The sequence below is a fragment of the Sinohyriopsis cumingii genome, chromosome 13 (genome assembly GCF_028554795.1).
Source record: "Sinohyriopsis cumingii isolate HCF-2022 chromosome 13, ASM2855479v2, whole genome shotgun sequence".
NCBI lineage: Eukaryota > Metazoa > Mollusca > Bivalvia > Unionida > Unionidae > Sinohyriopsis > Sinohyriopsis cumingii.
The window spans coordinates 67,835,124-67,854,437 of NC_142973.1; the positions used below are offsets into that span (position 1 = coordinate 67,835,124).

A 19,314-nucleotide genomic window follows, 5' to 3' on the forward strand; every position below is an offset into this window, starting at 1 on the left:
ATTTCATTTCTTTCTTTCATGAATTGTTTGCAACATAATCTTTTGTTACTTTATGTGAATGATGCATTGATAATATTGGCTGAATAACATTTGTACCAGTAAAATTTGGCCTTGTGCCAACTTTTTCTGTCCTTGCCAGTACAAAGTACCAGTAGTGGCGTAAGTCTAACAGAATCTCTGTCTACTGGGAAAAATGAATTTCCTGGAATTCAAGACCACTTCTCCATTTTAACCACAAGTGCTGAAAACATCTCTGATATTTTTCACTGATAACAAGATTTTCAAATTAGCTGCTGTGGTGGACATGAAGGATATCAGATTGGTACCATTTTCATTTAGGACAAAGTAGACATCATTAGAAGTTTTCTGGCGAAAACCCTATGTAATAATGATCATCTATACAGGGAGAACAGTGACAACAAAATTTTGAAGCCATCCATCATGGCAGCCATAGTCAGTGTATGACTGAAACCATTTTCAGTTAGGACCAACTAGATATCATAAGAAGTCTATTGGTGAAAACCCCATATTGAAATAGCCATCCATTTTAGAGGAGTAGAGTTAATATATTCAAGATAGCCACCATAGCAGCCATATTGAGGGTTAATGACTTTTATTCAGGTCCAACTAGACACAATATTTCAGATGGTAACTGCATGTCCAATGACTATCCATTTAAGAGCTGTAGCAAATACATGACTTCCCAAATGGCCATTGAATGTCAGATCAGCACTGTTTCATTTTGGATCAACAAAACATTAAAAGAAGTTTTTTACTGAAAAATCGTGCTGATGTGACCATTCATTCTGGAGAAGTGGTGACAAGATTTTCAAGCTGGCCACTGTGATAGCTATATTAGATACCACTAATTTCATTTAGGATAAACTAGATATCATAAAGAGTCTTCTGGCGAAATATCCTGACTTTCCATTCAGGTGGAGTAATGGTAACAAGAACTTCAATATACTGGTCCTCAGATTAGCACCATTTTCATTTAGGACAAACCAGACATCATAAAAAGTCTTTGGTGTAAATCCCAGGTCTATACGTTTTCAATTCTGGTGGAGTAGCAATAAGACTTTCAGCCATAATGAACATCAGATGGGCACCATTTTCATTTAGTGAAAACCTCACGTTAATATATCTTTCCATTTAGAAGCCATATTGATAACATACATTTCAAGATGGCTGCTGTGTGGTGGACATATCTGATGTCCGACTGGCACCATTTTCATTTAGGACCAACTAGACATCATAAGAAGTCTTTTGATGAAAATCACATGTCAATATGGCTTTCTCTTCAGAAGTTGTGATAAACAAGATTTTCATGACGGCTGCCGTGGTGGCCCTACCAGACATCCGATCAGCACCATTTTTATTCAGGAGCAAGTAGTTGTCATAAGTGGTATTTCAGTGAATATTACATGTTGATATCACCATGCATTCAGGAAGAATAGCAATAACAAGATTTTCAATATGGCCACTGTGGCAGTCATACTGGATGTCTGAGTAACACCATTTTCATTCAGAACCAACCAGACCATGGGGTGAATGTGTGTGTATAAAGTTTCAATCCTTTTCGTAGTTTTGGAGGAGTAGCAAAAACAAATTAGATTTCTCAGCAATGATCAAAGAACTCTCCCTCTTTTTATTTAGCTAAACAGTTTCCATCTTAACTGAGAAAAGTTGTCAACATCTTACACTTTTTGTAACAACTTGGTTGTTGTTTCAGATAAATTTTGTAATATATGATAGGTAAGCCATCAACTGTCACACAATTGTTAGCATCACTGGTCACTGACCAGAAGAGCTCTCATTGTCAGTTTTCTGTCCATCTGTTATAGCCGATTTGTTAATGCTACTCCTCCACAAAATGATGCTACTCAGACATCCATTATGACTGCTTATAAGGCCACTTTTCTGTGCAAAAGAGGTGGCCTTATAAGCTGGTGACCACTGTAATTAACTTCCCATTATGATCTGTTGTTATGATAATTAATAATAAATTTAAGTATCAATACATTTTTAATATTCTTAAGTTTGATATTTAAATGTAATAATTCTACTCTGAGGTTAATGCAAAATTCTGCATCGTGGATATAAAATACATCTGGTCGATTTTGTGAGTATATACTGTACACCATATAACATTTGTCATATCTGATTGAGGAACTAGTCAAAAATAAAATTTATGTGCTTCAGAAATCCTCACTCTTATTGCTAAGTAATTCATATTTTGACATAATATTACTTAAATTTACCTGTTACTTACTAATATTGTATTATTATGAAAACTTGGGCATGGGGAGCAAATTTGTGTATGCATTCAATGACATATCATATATACTCACTTTTAAGACGAGTCCAACTGGAACTCAGACCTGCCAAACCTAACAAGACATTTTCAGCAAGGTAGTCAATTTTTTTTCACCATAAGTTGAACCAGTTTTCAGTAAAGTGTATAAAAATATAATGTACTGCCATGGTCAAGCTGGAAAACATGCATTTAAAAGTCCACAAAAGTGTGACTGAAAACTGATTCTGCAATGGCAACATTAAATCAACTCAAAAGTTTGTAAAGTTTATGTTTAACATTTATTACGTCCAGCACAGTTTTACAAACTGCAATTCCAAACTCTACAAAGCTCAGTGGCTTCTTGGCAACTCTTAACTTGAGATAATCCTTAAAAAACAAAAATTCACATGGCAATGACAATCATCTTTCCTGCCATGAGACATATTCAAAACAACACATGATGTCTGCTAAAAGCAATTGTTGTCCTTCCTGACTTTTTCCCCAAGAATCTGAATATTTCCTTTTATTCTTCTGTACTATTAAAATATTTTAATATTGTCCTTTTTGCCTGACATGTCACATTTTGGACCATCAAAAAAAAAGCAATAGCTTCATCACGCATTAGTTTTCCATTATAAAATACATGCAGTTTAGAGCATCTGAGGTACTATGGCAGAGATAATCTGGTTCCCTGACCAATTACACTAAATCTAATATGAAACCAAGATCCAAATCAAACACGCACAAGCCAGTATCTGGATTTTACTGCAAACAATCAAATTCAAATAATCTCAGCATTAATTCTGTAAATCTATATATTATAAGGGTCATTTTGGTAAGACTAATGGCAAAGTCATAAGAGTGGGCAGGTCCGCAAATTGCATGGACCCAGATCTGCCATCACATAATATGCAGGCAGATCTGGGTCTATGCAATCAGTTAGGAGTGTGTAAAAATACCCATAGACCCTGACCTGCAGGTGCATTTTGATGTGGCACATCATGAGCTATGTTGTTTCCAGTTAGACTTGACTTATAAGCAAGTATAGACGGTATGTACCACAAAGCTAGTACACCTCTGTCTACTTAATTTTTAATATGCTGCAATTTGAAAATGAAAAAAGTCCATAATTTTAGATAGGAACTCAATGGATATCTTTTCCTACACTTCTATGTTGCATCATGATGCAAGGTTGTTTTTTTTATGTTTGAATGATGTAACCTGCTCATCCAGTCATATGTAGTCTTCTACCTTAAGCTTTAAACATGTCATCCCTCTCTAAATGCCAACACTGGTTACCATACCTCCTCAATGGGCAGACTGAGAGCCTTCTGTAGCTGTGAGGATGTGATGCCAATTATGTATGGAACAGGGGAGCAGACCACATCTATCATCTGGGAGGGAAGCACTGGGATGAATGTGTGTTGCCAGGAAAATGGATACAGCAGTGAAGCCAAAGCATGGATTGTTGGTGAAAGCACTCTATGATAACAATAAAATGAATAATTTAGCTTGAATGTAAGTAATAAGCATTATTCTATTAGAGAACACATAACAAAGTACTTCCTGTATTTATTATTTTTAAAACCCTTTTGTTCTATTCCATTATTTGTTGAATTATTTTTCATTTTCTGAAAACATAGTTGGAATTAAAATCATTATGTCATCATCTAGTTCATTATATCATTTGTCTGATACAACCTTTATGCTTGGGAGGGCTATGACCTTTATGTTTGGGGATGGCTATGACCTTTACGTTTCGGATTTTTATGACTTTATGTTTGCAACACCTATGACCTTTATCACTAAAATGGCTATCACCTTTACACTTGAAGTTTTACAGTTGGTACACTATGATCTTTATATTTGGGATGGCTATCTCCTTTATGCTTGGGGTTTCTATGACATTTATGCTTGCAACAGCTCTGACATTTATGCTTTGGATGGCTATCCCCTTTACACTTTGAATGGCTATGACCTTCCTGCTTAGGATGGCTATGACCTTTATGCTTGAGAAGGCTATGACCTTTCTACTTCAGATGGCTATGTCCTTCATGCTTGGGATGGCTACGACCTTTATGGTTGGGATGGTTATTAGCTTTATGCTTCGGATGGCTATGACATATATTCTTTGGATGGTTATGACCTTTATGCATGGGATCAATACCACTTTTATGCTTGGGATGGCAATGACCTTTATGCTTGGGATGGCTATAACCTTTATGCTTGGGGTGGCTATGACCTTAATGCATGGGATGGCTATGACCTTTATGCTTGTAATGGATATGACCATTATGCTTCAGATGGCTATGACCATTATGCTTGGGAAAGCTATGACTTTTATGTTTGGGGCAGCTATGGTCTTTTTGCTTGGGATGGTTATAACCTTTATGTTTGGGACAGCTATGGCCTTTATGTCTGGAATGACTATGACCTTTCTACTTGGGATGGATATGACCTTAATGCTTGGGATGGCTATGACCTTAATGCTTGGGATGGCTATAACCTTTATAAGTGGGACTGCTATGACCTTTATGCTTGAGATGGTTATGACCTTTATGCTTGGGATGGCTATGACCTTTATGCTTGGAATTGTTATACCCTTTATAATTGGGACAGCTATGACCTTTATGCTATGGATGGCTTTAACCTTTATGCTTGGGATGGCTATGATCCTTATGTTTGGAATGGCTATGGATGGCTATAACCTTTATGCATGGGAACGCTATGACATTGATATTCAGATATGTGACTAAATACGTACAGAACTTTCATTTGCAAATCCTTCTTCATAGTTCTATCTAAAATACAGCATTCTGTCGAGGCCAGTTTTAAAATTTACAGGAAGATACTAACCCTAAATGTTTGGCAGCAAAAAGGACGCTTCTTTCCAACAGTATACAAGAGAAAACTTTGATCAACTTGTCCACTCCTAAATTAGTCAGGAGACATTCCCGGTTTACCTGAAACAAAGGCACACAAATACACAAACTAATATTTTGAAGCAAATCAGCAGATTTCTGGCACTATTCTCACCAATTAAGTCTTTACCATCTCTCCATTCACTCACCATTAAATCTCTAATCCACCCACCCACTCTGATAAATTTCAACCATTCATCCAGCTGAATCTCATCCATATATTCACCCTGCTAAATCTCAGCCATCCACCTGTTAAATATCTCTATTCGCCCTGCTAAACCTCAACCATCCACCTGTTAAATCTCTCCATTCACCCAGCTAAATCTCATCTCTCCACCTGTTAAATCTCTACATTCACCCAGCTAAATCTAATCTCTCCACCTGTTAAATTGCTCACTCACCCAGCTAAATCTAATCTTTCCACCTATTAAATCGCTCACTCACCCTGATAAATCTCATCTCTCCACCTGTTAAATCTCTACATTCACCCAGCTAAATCTCATTTCTCCACCTGTTAAATCTCTATATTTACCCTGCTAAATCTAATCCATTCACCCTGCAAAATCTTTTCATAAAACTTTCAATCTAAAACAGATAATTTGCTTTTTGCAGTAAAACCTCCGTAAGTCAAACATCAGTTAATTGAAATCTTAATGCAGAAAAACTTCCATAGGTCAAACATCAGTTACTTGAATACTTGGCATCACCTAAATAACTCTCTCATGTTTATGACTTTACAAAACTCAAAGCACCCAAAATTGGAACCATTCTTCAACTTTTTCTTTCTACTTTACTTGGAAATTTCCTATATCTCTGGATCTAATGATGATTCATGTTTTTTATTTTTTGCTGAAGCAAATGTTTTTTCATACAACATCCAATATAGAACTTGTGAAAGTTTTAGTTTGAGATGCACCATGATCCCTAAAGAACCAAGGAAACAAAAGCTTATAAATATCAGTGATTCTAGCAACTCTTTTATTCTGCTATTTTAAGTTATGAATTACTGATTTTTCTGAGAAAAATAATCTTGATATTTCACTGGAGTGAAATATTAATAAAACTTTTTCACTGCCTGTCAATAAACATTGATAACATTATAACCACAAAATTATGAAACTTGTGAATGACTCTTACAAAATCTAGTATTAAATATGACCATTCAGCAGACAACTCCAGTGATATTTTCTGTGCAAATGCTGACTAAATACGGCAGAACATAAACAGCTGACATTATCATACATGATACATTAAAAAATCTGCCACTTCAATCTGTAATGCATACTGGTAGCCAATATACCTGAGCATAAAATAAAAATGAAACCTACTTGCTCCACTCATGAAAATAATGAGTTTTTAACCCACTCAATGAAATATATGTTATTCACTCAGAGTAAGCACATATCCTCTCTATACACTTCATAATTCTGGACTTCCTGACTCAGAATGTAACTAAACCACCAGAGTGGTCATATCCCTAATGGGTCATACAGTGTTATATCAATGGCTTATACAGTATCATTCATATTAGTTATTTAAACAATATATATATATTTACACTGGACATTCTGGCATCAACTGGACGATTGATAAAAATGGCTTCCATTTCCCCTTCTTCATCCTATTGAATATAAGTGGCATACAAATTTAAATGTATAATAATGGCATAAAATTTAAATGTATAATAATGGCATACAAATTTAAATGTATAATAGTGGTATACAAATTTAAATGTATAATAATGGCATACAAATTTAAATGTATAATAATGGCATACAAATTTAAATGTATAATAATGGTATACAAATTTAAATGTATAATAATGGCATAAAATTTAAATGTATAATAATGGCATACAAATTTAAATGTATAATAATGGCATAAAATTTAAATGTATAATAATGGCATACAAATTTAAATGTATAATAATGGCATACAAATTTAAATGTATAATAATGGCATACAAATTTTTATATAATAGCACACAATTTTAAATATATAATAATAGCATTCAAATTTCAATAAAATATATAATAACAGCATACAAATTTAAATAAAATATATGACAATAGCATACAAATTTTAATATAAAATAACAGTATACAAATTTAAATAAGCAGCCAGGTCATTTAGCTGAAGAAATGATGAAAAATGATGCATGTACCCCAACAAATTTGCAGGGGGTTGGTAATAAATGCAGGCAGTAAAATACGTGCTTCATTGGCACAGTTATCATTTTAAATCGATGCATATTAAATGGGAAATACACCTGTACTGAAAACAGATAAGGCATATATAATATTTTACTTTATTTAGAGAACTGTGGATTGGTACATATACGTGTATATTGCTTATATATACTTCTTATCTATAGCATGAATAGAGTATCAACACCGTATATTCACCCGCAAATCTCATCACATACATTGAATCCACAAAATAATTCCATCGAAAAAATTCAGATTTTAAAATATTCAATAATTTTGTCACAGGTCATATAGGTCTAAATTCAGTGGATAAACATAGCACAATTATGTAACGAATGATGAAGCACATTTACTTTTCAGTACGTACCAAGTCGGTAAAAGTCAGTTTGAGTTTTAAGCCACTGTTGGTAGCATTCATAAGCACAAACTTTTTCCCTGCAAAAAGGAAACTTTCACAACACAGGAAACATGTTCCACTCACATTGGAAAATGCAAAAATCCATCAGATTCCATTGCTTTTATTTAAGTTTGGTACTGACTTCTTTGAAGAAAAGTTCTTTGTTTTTACTAAAGATTGTAGTTGGCTTTCCTTGATGAAATATGCATGTGCTATTGAAGTCAGTTCTAAAGGACAGCTTTAGAGAACCAAACAAATGCCTGTTTCTTATTGTGGTGGCAACATAAAATAATTGTATTGCATTATTGAGACTGACTTTTTTTTCCCATTTGCTTAGTACGTTTTCATAACAGTTGGTGCTTCAAAGGTAATGTTTTCTTTGAAATTTCAGCAAACTATTTTATTTGGGTACATTTTAAAAAAGGAATTGGCCATCGTTTAGTTGATCATAGTTACAGTTTCCACCCTGCCTAATGAATAAACCAAAAAGTTTTTTTTTTTACATTTGTGGTTGCGGAGTGATGCTGCCTTCCACTCAATTTAACAAAGGGTCAACGGACGATAGAGACGTAGGTGTTCTGGTCTGATGACAAAAATTAGTACAGAACATGTGGGTGTTCTCAAGGATTTAATTCTGAGTGGAAAGAATAGGAATTTTAAATACCATCCATACACATGTTAGTATATGTAAATATGTTAATTACTAGCGAGCGGCCGAAACTCTATCGAAAGACAGATTACGAGATAATGCCTCGTCCGTTTGATCTCTGCTACCAGAAATGTCAACAACAAAAGAAAGCGGATATCTCACAACATACAGTACTCATGCTTGATGTCAACATAAGTGGATTATGATATAACAATGCACTGTTAAGATGGCTTGTCAATATGGACAAAGAAACTGTTTATGTATCAATATATAAATTTCAGTGCATTTTGTATCAGGTTTGCGATTTCCTTTCATGGGGTCTCTCTAAATTTCTCCACTCCAAACCAATGGTTGTATATGCAAGTTTAAACAGCCAACAATGTCACCAAAAAAACAAAAAAATCACCAGATGTTATATTTTTCCACCAATTAGGAAAATAAAATCGCAGTTTGCGACATTGAAGAAGCCCTACGCGATCCTAGAAAAACATTTTACACATCATTTTTTGTACTTTTAAGAAGAATTTTTTTCATGTACAAGAAATATACATATAAACTTTCAGAAGCCACTCCACGATCGTTTTGTATTATTTATGTGTGATCTCTTCCCCAAAATGGTAACGTTTTAAGTGTTTTTGTGCGTACTTTTCAGAAAGAATTTTGTTCGTTTGTGAGAAAAATGCATGTATATAAAATTTAGGGAGCCACACTACGACTGTGTTATATCTGAATTCGCGTTATAACGGAGTGCACTTTAGCAGGTCACACTGTAGTTATTACTATAGAACATAATCAAGTTAAATATATAATATTTATTTTCTTCTTAATAAAAAGCAAAGATAAATTTTCTAAAAAGTATTTAATAATTGGAAACTTGCTTTATTTCTGCCTGACTGTAATGAGAAAATTTTCTTCAATGGGTGTGTTTTGTACACATGAATAATTCAGATTTTACATGAGTGACTGAATGGGGTCTGGACAGGAGATTAGAGATATTTCTTCAGAGTAATTAAATAGAACAGTACAAAACTATTTACATTAAAATGTTCATCTCTGACAAGATACTAATCACTAAAAATCAATAGAGCAACATGGGTGTTGTAACAATTTATCAAGTATGGTAGCTCTCTGGAAAGCAGGAAACTTTGTTATACCAGTGGAGCAGCCACTGGAGTGCAATCAACATGGAAACAAAATTTAGGGCACCTATGGTCATCCTGGTCATCTAGTTCTCATGCCCTGGGCAGAGTTTGATAAAAAAAATATATACTATTTGATTTCATCTTTGGGTTTGGGACCTGAGTGGAGCCTATACTGGTCCCTAATGACTCTTTAAAAATTCCCAAAATTCATGAAAAACAAAGAGTTTATTACCAAAGATTTGATATGTAAAGTATATCCTGGATTGGGCAAAGGTCTTCCAAATGCTGCTGCAATAAGTTCTTGAGCATGGTCTAATGATATTGCACGCCTCTTCTCTATGTGTTCCAAAAGCTGAAAGATACATAATTATTATAACTTCTGCATGATACTAGTTTGAAATATCTGTCAAACTGCATTATACTAGTTAAATATTTGGTGATACTGCCTGATACTTGTTTGGAATATATGATCTTATTATATGCTCATTTTTTTCTCCATTAACTTTACATTGTCAGAAGCATTCAGTATTTTACAATATTGCACTCGTGTGCACTTCATATTGCACTCATGTGTGCCCAATAGTATATAAGGAACTATTTTGTAAACAAATCATGTATATTCACATAGTAGACACTTTATATTTTGGCTGATTAAATTTGTTTCTGAATGAACTAAAGCAGATGTTTCGTGGACTGCCACATACCAGCTGCTTTGCCACATTCTGTGTTAACTTTTTTGATACAATGTTTCAGATTTAGGCTACAGATAGACGCCAGACAGCTGTGGGTCCCTACAAATAACATGCAAGTGACAAGGCATAAACAGTCTTCTTTAGCTGATAATAAGAATGGCAAAAAATATATTTACAGTTTTACATCCTGATTTTCCTCAAAATGTACTTTCTTAGTTCTGCAAATTCGAATTACATGAGCCATGTCTTGGGCTCTAAAGCTTGATTACACATTTTGAAATTGTACTGTAATTTCGACTACATTCCAAGTGCAATTACATCCTCCTTACTGCACTCAAAATAAAATAAACATATTCCAAAGCGTCATTTTGATAATTGCAATTGAAAGACTTCATATTTTTACCACACTACGATTTCAAACATTCAGTGACAGAAAAGAAACACATTTGCATGTCAACACACTGTTGAAATCCAATGTACTTCATGTAGAATTGGCACAGATAAATCCAGTCCATAATCACAAAATTTTGTAGAATCGACAAAAATACCAAAATTTATTCATTCCAGATCAAATGGAGAAGCTGTTGAAATGCGCATTCATTCACAATATGACTCCAAATTTCAATTTCAAGTAGACCAAACCACCATTTTCTTTCAAAAGTTATGTCTAGCATGTGATTAAGTTCAAATTTATCTGGGCGGAGTTATGTGCGCATTAATAATGTTGTTGTGTAATGATGAATCTGCACTTGTGTATTTAGTTTGGAATATGGCATACATTCAGTTATTTTGTTTCTTGTAGTGTATTTTTGTTTATATAATTAAGCCTTAAGTAGAATATGAAAATGAGCATATAATAAAAAGGTTACTGCATTTGTATGGGAAAATATGAACTCATTTTGTTGGATGGATATACTGCACTCCCAAGGTCATGCAGTATTTCCATCCAAAAAACTTGTTCATATTTTCCCATAAAATTGCAGTAACCTATAATTACTGCAAGATACTTGTTTGGTTGTTGCTATTGTTGTTTTGTTGTCAAGTTTAACACCTCTACCTGGAAGCCTCCTCACATAATCAACATTAGTTGAGCTAAGACTCGAACTCATGCAGACATAGGTGAGTTGTCTGAGTGAGCTATAAAGGCAAGCACCTTAGACCATGTGGCCCTGATACAACTGGAATATTTGGTTATGTAGAAATGGAAGCCTGAGAAAAAATAATACTACACTGCTTTTATGACATCTTTAACTAAATAGACAGTGGGACTTGCTATGCTTACAAACTCACTGGAACTTGAAAAGTATGTCACTGTTGCCTTTTTTCCTGTGATGTCCACAACCATCCACAATGAGAGTAACCATCAAGTTTCATACAACAACATAAGAGATACTGACCTAAATGCAAAGTGTAGTGTAGTTCAGGTTGGCTGGGGATGGGGGGGGGGAGGGATTTAGGTAAAACTAATTTTAAAGGAGACCAGAAACCATTGGAAATACAGAATAATAATAAAAGCACTATAGAAGAAAACCTTATTCTGAAGTATCATCTGCGACTGTAATGCTAATATATAAATATTGGCATAACTTCTAGGAGCTGAATTTTCAAGACCTCGTATGCAAAATTTCTGAGCCTATTCGGTTACTTTTGGGTTCTGACATCATAATGATTGATATAAAACTATCCCTTGGGCAATTTAAAAAGCAGCGATTAAAAGAAAAGAGGTCATGTACAAAATCAAAGTTTCACATTAACTGGCTGACTTATAAAAATGGTATTAACAGATGCCTGGCTTGGCGCTCAGCATTAAGAGATTAGTGTTAGGACTGGTCAGCCTGGTGTCAGGATAACGTGACTAGGTGGGACATCATGCTAGATGTCTGCGGCATGATGCCCCAGTGCTAGACATCACTACAAACTGCCAACCTGCAGTCATCGTAGCGATATGACTGAAAAATTGTTAATAGCTACATTTTAAAAAAATCCAAAATCCAAATAGAAATTGGGCTCACCATTACTGACCCCACCCCCTTGCTCCAATGTGCGAGCACCCATGGGATACACCATTTCTCCCTGTGATATGCCTTATTATACCCCAGGACAAGCCCCTTTTTTCATATTCTGGTCAGTTTAGCGAAACTGCAAAATAGCTAAAGTTTTGATTTAAGTACACAAGCAATAAAGCCATGTGACTAATTAACAGTTAATAATTATCCTTGCATTTATCGTGTGAAAAGGACTGCCCTTCGGACATACTTCCAAGAAACCATGTTTGACAGAGTGTATATGTAAGCACCAGCAATTGATTGGCAAATAAACAATGCTATGAGGTGCCATAGCAGACAAAAGCTGGTCCAATGTGAAAGTTGCAGTTAAAATTTTGATATCATATGTCGAGAAATCTAATATTATGTGTTGGATCAAACTGCATGTCCCTGAAGTTCTATTTTCAAGATCAAGATTTAGATCTTATACGTTGAATTATACAGTGGTGGTTTAAAGTTCTATTTCTTATGTCGATGCTTTACAGTGTATATTTTGAATTACACAGCGGTGGTTGAAATTTCAATATCATATGTTGAGAATCCCTATTTCACACACTGTATGTAACTGTTTGTGATGAAAGTTCCATTTCATATGGTGAGTATTTAGATTTCATTTGTGAAATTTCACAGCAACGATAAACAGCCTCCTTGTTTAAAATAATGTGGTCCATTCACAAAAGTGACCTCACAAGTGTGAAATTCATAGTAATTCTCGACATGTAAATGGTAACATTTAAACTGTAAATGCATGAAATGTAATGGGCCTCATAATTGAATACACTAATGACGTATCATAATACTCAATATTATTTTGAATTGTTAAAGTGGACATTGTGTAATGTTACACTAACACATCATTTCACCATTTAAAAATAACAATTCTGACAAGCACAGTAAAATGTCTAATCACCGCTGTGTAATTCAACAGATACAATATGAAAACTCAACATACGAAACGGAACTTTCAGCACAATCAATATGATTCAACATGTTTAAATGAAACTCCCGACATAAGACATTAAAATTTCAACAACCACAATGTATTTCAAAAGATACAATAAAAAAACTCAACATTGGACATCAAATTTTCAACCAGCTCTGTGTAATTCAACAGATGAAATCTAAATACTCACCATATGAAATGGAACTTTCAACATAAACTCGTTGAACCAATACCTAAATTAGGAATTCTGGACGTATGTAATTTCAACCATCGCCAGGTAATTCAAATGACACAATCTAAAACCTCGACATAGAAAATATAACTTTCAACCACTACTGTTTAATTCAACAGATACATTCTAAAATCTTGACCTAGAAATGGAACTTTAATGACAATCATTTCTGAAGCAACAAGTGAAATTGGAATTCTGGACATATGACAGTAAAATTTCAATGGCAGCATTCTGATTGGACCAACTTTTTCCCGCTTCAGCACCTCATACGACGCCCTATTTTGTTGTAACTTATGATGCCTAGGACTTCCTTTTAACAGTTCAAATCTGCAGTCACAAGTTACCATTACATGTGGCAACTGTTTTTCCCACATTTTATATCCTACCTTATTTCCTTAGGTTTAACTCTTGAGGCATGTAACACTGTTTACTGAATAAAATATTTACTCTGAATTAGTTCTTTGCAGGCACATATACTGCATGGTATATTTTGTTTTATTCCTTCTTGTAATTTAATCATGGTAATTAGACTTTACATATACGGCAGAGGAATATCTGGTGTTAACTGACTGAGTTTCTCTGGCAGAAATGGAGATGCAATTTTGTTAGCTGAGAAAATTACACAGCATTCACAGTGATTATTCATAGAATTGAAGCTAATTGGTGACAATTTTATTTCTTTAATTATTTTTACTATAGTCCTGTTGTTGTGGTTTTAAAAAATCTGAAATTTACATGAAAAATGTTTAATCTTAACATTCTATTTACTGAAGAAAAAAAAAACTGTCATGTGATATTAATTATTTCGTCACTTCAATATTCACAAGTGATAAAATAGAATGACATCTGTTATTTGTGGGGAAGCGTGTGAAAAACTAATGCATAAGTTATGACTGAGAAAAACTGTTCTCAGTGCCTTTTACACCTCCCCAGTAATGGATATTGTTTCACATACAAGTCGGACTGTCTTGATCGCCATGTTTCTGTTTGTTTTCGAGGAGTGGTTAGTATTGCATCACTGGACCACATGATCTGTCGTCTCATCAAAACTCTGCACTTTACGGAATCGTGGAATCTTCCGTACAATATAATCACTACCTGCCTACGATGTTTAATTTATAAACATTAATGTCTAATTAAAATTTGTAAAGAATTACATCCATAAAAGGAAAAGTTCTATTTCTGGTCTTCTTTAATAATGTAATAATATAAAATAATAACCTTTCACTATTACCTTGTTTACTTCTTCCAGGACATAAGTAAACTTATCCAAATTGAGAATTCGATGGAAAGTTCCAGAACATCTAAAACAAAGAGGACAGAGACCCAGTCTGTCACCATAGGCCCATGCAGGATATTCTTCCTCTTTATATGGACCTTGACTACTATTAGGACATCAGAGTTGGGTAGGAAGAGGGAATCACACAAAACTTACACATAAGTATTTACCTTCTAGTCTTACCCACACAAAAATACTACATTTCTATGGCAGTAATAAACTTCCTGTTACTATTGCCTTGCTGAATATGGACAGAGACTGATGGCTTAAAAAATCTGTAGGGGAACCAAAGAAAGGAGGAGGGACTGTTTAAGCTGGTTCCTCAGCAAACTTCCTATAGTCAACCAAGACAAACAGTCTATCATTACCTGTGCTCACTATTGAGTGAAGCTGGACTTTTCAACCCCTTGATGTCTGTTGATGGGTAGAGGCTTCTTTGTCCCACAGCTCATCATGGGTAGTTAAGGGACTGACCCTACTAATAGACTTTTTATCATCTTAGGAAAGATGACTGGACCCACTCTTTTTTGTTTGGCTCCACACAAACAGACAATGTAGAGCTGTGATCTGCCACAGCAGGACTGATTTGTATCCATGGTATAAGCATCATTAGTGCCATGCAAGGGAAGTAAGATTCACTTACTCCAGGGTCTTTCTTTCTCCCCTTATAAGTATGTCTACTCTGCAAGGTACCAGGCATTATCAGACCAAAACAGCATTGAGTAAATGCCAAGTAGGTTTGTGTTTGTCCCATCAGGCTTTTTGAAGTGTGTGTGCACAGAGTGCATAGAGTACATGCCAAGTAGGTGTGTGTGTGTGTGTTTCATCAGGGGTTTTTTTATGCTCCCACTTTCCCATCCTGTGATGTTTCAAAATGAAAACAAAATTATAATAAAGGGGACTGGTCTAATTTAAATACCACTGGATTTCACACAGCACATTTTTCTTATTTGAAGTCCTCAGATTTAACAAGAGAGTTCTGAATAACACTCAACTTTGTAAAGGCTGAGGGTATTATCACTTGATCAATAAAGAAATGGGATTAAATTACCCAAATACAACTTTAGATCACAAAAGGGCAAACATTCAATGAGTGACTTTGCACATCTGATTAGAAAATAGTATCACCCACAGGCCAATGAAGAGAGGTTCAATTGGGTCCGTGTTCTTTCTGTTCTACATGTTCTGGAACTTTCCAGGAGGATAGAATTCTCATTTTTATGAGGGTACTTATGTCCTGGCTGAGGTAAGCAAGGCAATAGTGACATATTGTACTGCTATAAAAATGTGATAAATCTATCTTGTCAATGATTCACATACTATATTACTGCTATAAAAATGTGATACCTCTATCTTGTCAATGATTACTGCTATAAAAATGTGATACCTCTATCTTGTAAATGATTCACATACTGTATTACTGCTAAAACATGTGATAACTCTATCTTGTCAATGATTCACATACTGTATTACTGCTGTAAAAATGTTATACCTCTATCTTGTCAATGATTTACATATTGTATTACTGCTAAAAATGTGATACCTCTATCTTGTCAATGATTCATATACTGTATTACTGGTAAAAACTGTGATACTCACACCCTCCCAAGATCGATGATCACTCTTCTCTGGGTATATCTAAAATCCACTACTCATGCCCTCCAGATATAAATGAATACTCTTCTCTAGGTATATCAAAAATATCTAAACTCACACCCTCCCAAGATCAATGAGCACCGTTCTCTGGGTATTTTGAAAACCCACTACTTACACCCTTCTGAGGCTGATGAGTACTCTTCTCTGGGTAGATCTAAAAGTCACTACTCAAAACCTCCTGATATTGATGAATACTCGTCGCTAGGTATAACTACTATCTACTACTCACACCTTTCTGATATCAGTGAGTGCTCTTCTCTGGGTATATCTAAAACCCACTGCCACACACACAGCCCCCCAAAAAAATTTGAGTATTCTTCTCTTGGTACATCTATCATCCACTCCTCGTACCCTCCTGAGCTCAATGAGTACTCTTCTCTGGATGTCTCTAAAATCCACTACACACAACATCCTGAGATCAATGATTATTTTTCTCCAGATATATCAAAATCCACTGCTCACACACTACCATGATTGCAGAGTACTTTTCTCTGGGTATATCTAAAATATACTCCTTGCACCCTCCTGAGCTCAATGAGTACTCTTCTCTGGGTGTATCGAAAATCCACTACTCACAACATCCTGAGATCAATGATTATTTTTCTCTAGGTATATCAAAATCCACTGCTCACACCCTACCATGATTGCAGAGTACTTTTCTCTGGGTATATCTAAATTCCACTACTCAAACCCTCCTGAGATCATTGAGTATTTTTTTTTAGGTATATATATAATATCTAAACTAACACGCTCCCAAATTGTAATGAGTAACCTTCTCTGGGTGTTTCTAAAACCAACTATTGACACCCTCCTGAGATTGAGGATTACTCTTCTCTGGGTAATCTAAATCCACTACTCACAACCTGCTGATATTGATAAGTATCCTTCTCTAGGTATATCTTCTATTCACTACTAACACTACCCTGATAGAGATATATATAAAATCCACTACTCATACCCTCCCATGAATGATGAGCACTCTTCTCTGGGTATATCTACCATCCACTACTCACACCCTCCTGAGATTAATGAGTACCCTTCTCTGGGTATGTATAAAATCCAATACTCTCACCCTCCTGAGATTAATGAGTAGTCTTCTGGGTATATATAAAATACAATACTCACGCCCTCCTGAGATTAATGAGAACTCTTTTCTGGGTATATATAAAATACAATACTCACACTATTGTACATCTGAAAGGCATCCACTGGGCTGATAATGCAGATAACCTCTGGGAATTTACCACCAGACCTCGAACACTGTTAAGAATATTTAAATACTGTTACAAGTTGTATAAACAATGCACACATTTTCAAATGGTTTTATACACTGTAAATATATAGATGTTCTTATGTTACATGTTTAAATACAATAATTTATTTCCCTGGAAAAATTCAGTAAAAATGAAAAAATATGAACTTACAGTTTTTTAAGAATCAAATCCAAAAATAATCCAAGAATAATCCACAAATAAAATTTTAGGAGTTCTAATAATAAAATATTCTAATGATTTCATGTTCAAGTCCCGACCGAGAATCCAAGATAGAAGATGATGACATATGCTGTTGTTGTTGTTGTGGGGTTTAACACCATTTTTCAGCACAAAATAGGCTATGTATGGCGGCCAGTATTAATGGTGGAGAAAGAACCCCGGAAAACCCCAGGAAGAACCACCCACCCATGAGAAGCTACTGGCAAGCTTTCTCACATACCCACATTGGCTGAATCCTAGACTCGAACCTACACAGACAGAGGTGAGATGGCAGTGATCCGTAATGGAGAGTGCTTTAGACCACTCGGCCACTCAGGGCCCTGATGACGTATGCTGTAATCTGCGTTGAAGTCTACAGTTCCTTGTAGAAACAAGAATTATCACTCCGGTTTTGGAAATCCAAATAAATTTTTATAAGAGCTGTCTATGCTCAGGAATTTCATATGAGCACACATATCTTCCAAACAAAAAAGAATGAATCCTTTTGAATCCAAGTAATTTGAAATTACTCCAAACAGCACAACATACAACTTCCAGTGTAAGAGCCCAACTAACACACTGAGAATATCTCTCCAAAACAAAGGTTAAAATGTACAGTAATACCTCATACATTTGCGTTTCTGGATTTGCGAATTCACGGATTCGCGAAATTTTCATTGGTACCCTCTACGTACATGTTTTCTTTACTTTATTGAATTGTACTTTCGTTATATGACTTCTGTGACTATGAAGTTTACCTAGTTTACCTTCCTGACAATGACAAAGAAAACGTCAGTCATTAAGTTTACAGTCCCATTCGTTACTTGGTTTTACCTTACTGTGAGTGCAAAAGAAAACGGCAGCCAATGAATTAGTATAGGGGTAATATTAGTATACATATACCATACTGTAAATGCGCTAGTGTGGCAAATACCCATTAGGCGATACTGTACTCTATTTTTACGTCAACCATTTATTTCTCTTTTTAAGGGTAATGTATTAAGCTAACTTTTAAATGAAATTAAAGTGCTTTGGGAGCATGATTTGGGTCATATTTAGGGTTTAAACCCTAGAAATAAGCATTTATTAGCATTTTTAGTGACTTGTACCAAACATTCGCGATTCCTCCTGATCCACGTCTGGTTCTGGAACCTAACCTCGTGAATGTTCGAGATATTACTGTATTCTAAAACGCAAAAAGGGGGTCACCTGCTCATGTTAGAGAACCTCATCGAAATTATGCACTTGTTAAAGATCAAGTATCACCCACTGTGGCCCTGATGAAAACCAATCGTTTTACTCTAAGAAATAAAAAAATTTAAAAACTGTTTACATCTTAAACACGTAGTCCCATCATGACCTCAACAAAAACCAATCATTTTA

The 19,314-nt window shown here is 35.0% G+C and overlaps 1 protein-coding gene across 4 annotated transcripts in view; it reads right to left on the bottom strand.

Moving 5' to 3' along the window:
* Positions 1 to 19,314, bottom strand: part of LOC149785778 (uncharacterized) — a 148,901-nt gene that overhangs the window by 25,377 nt on the left and 104,210 nt on the right. For all 4 annotated transcript variants that reach the window (XM_089979689.1, XM_089979692.1, XM_089979691.1 and 1 more), the window contains 5 exons: positions 17,642 to 17,719; positions 9,845 to 9,964; positions 6,776 to 6,838; positions 5,153 to 5,259; positions 3,601 to 3,778 (listed from right to left, as the gene is read on the bottom strand). In XM_089979689.1, coding sequence (XP_089835815.1) covers positions 3,601 to 3,778; positions 5,153 to 5,259; positions 6,776 to 6,838; positions 9,845 to 9,964; positions 17,642 to 17,719 — 546 coding nt within the window. The remainder of the gene's footprint in view (positions 1 to 3,600; positions 3,779 to 5,152; positions 5,260 to 6,775; positions 6,839 to 9,844; positions 9,965 to 17,641; positions 17,720 to 19,314) is intronic.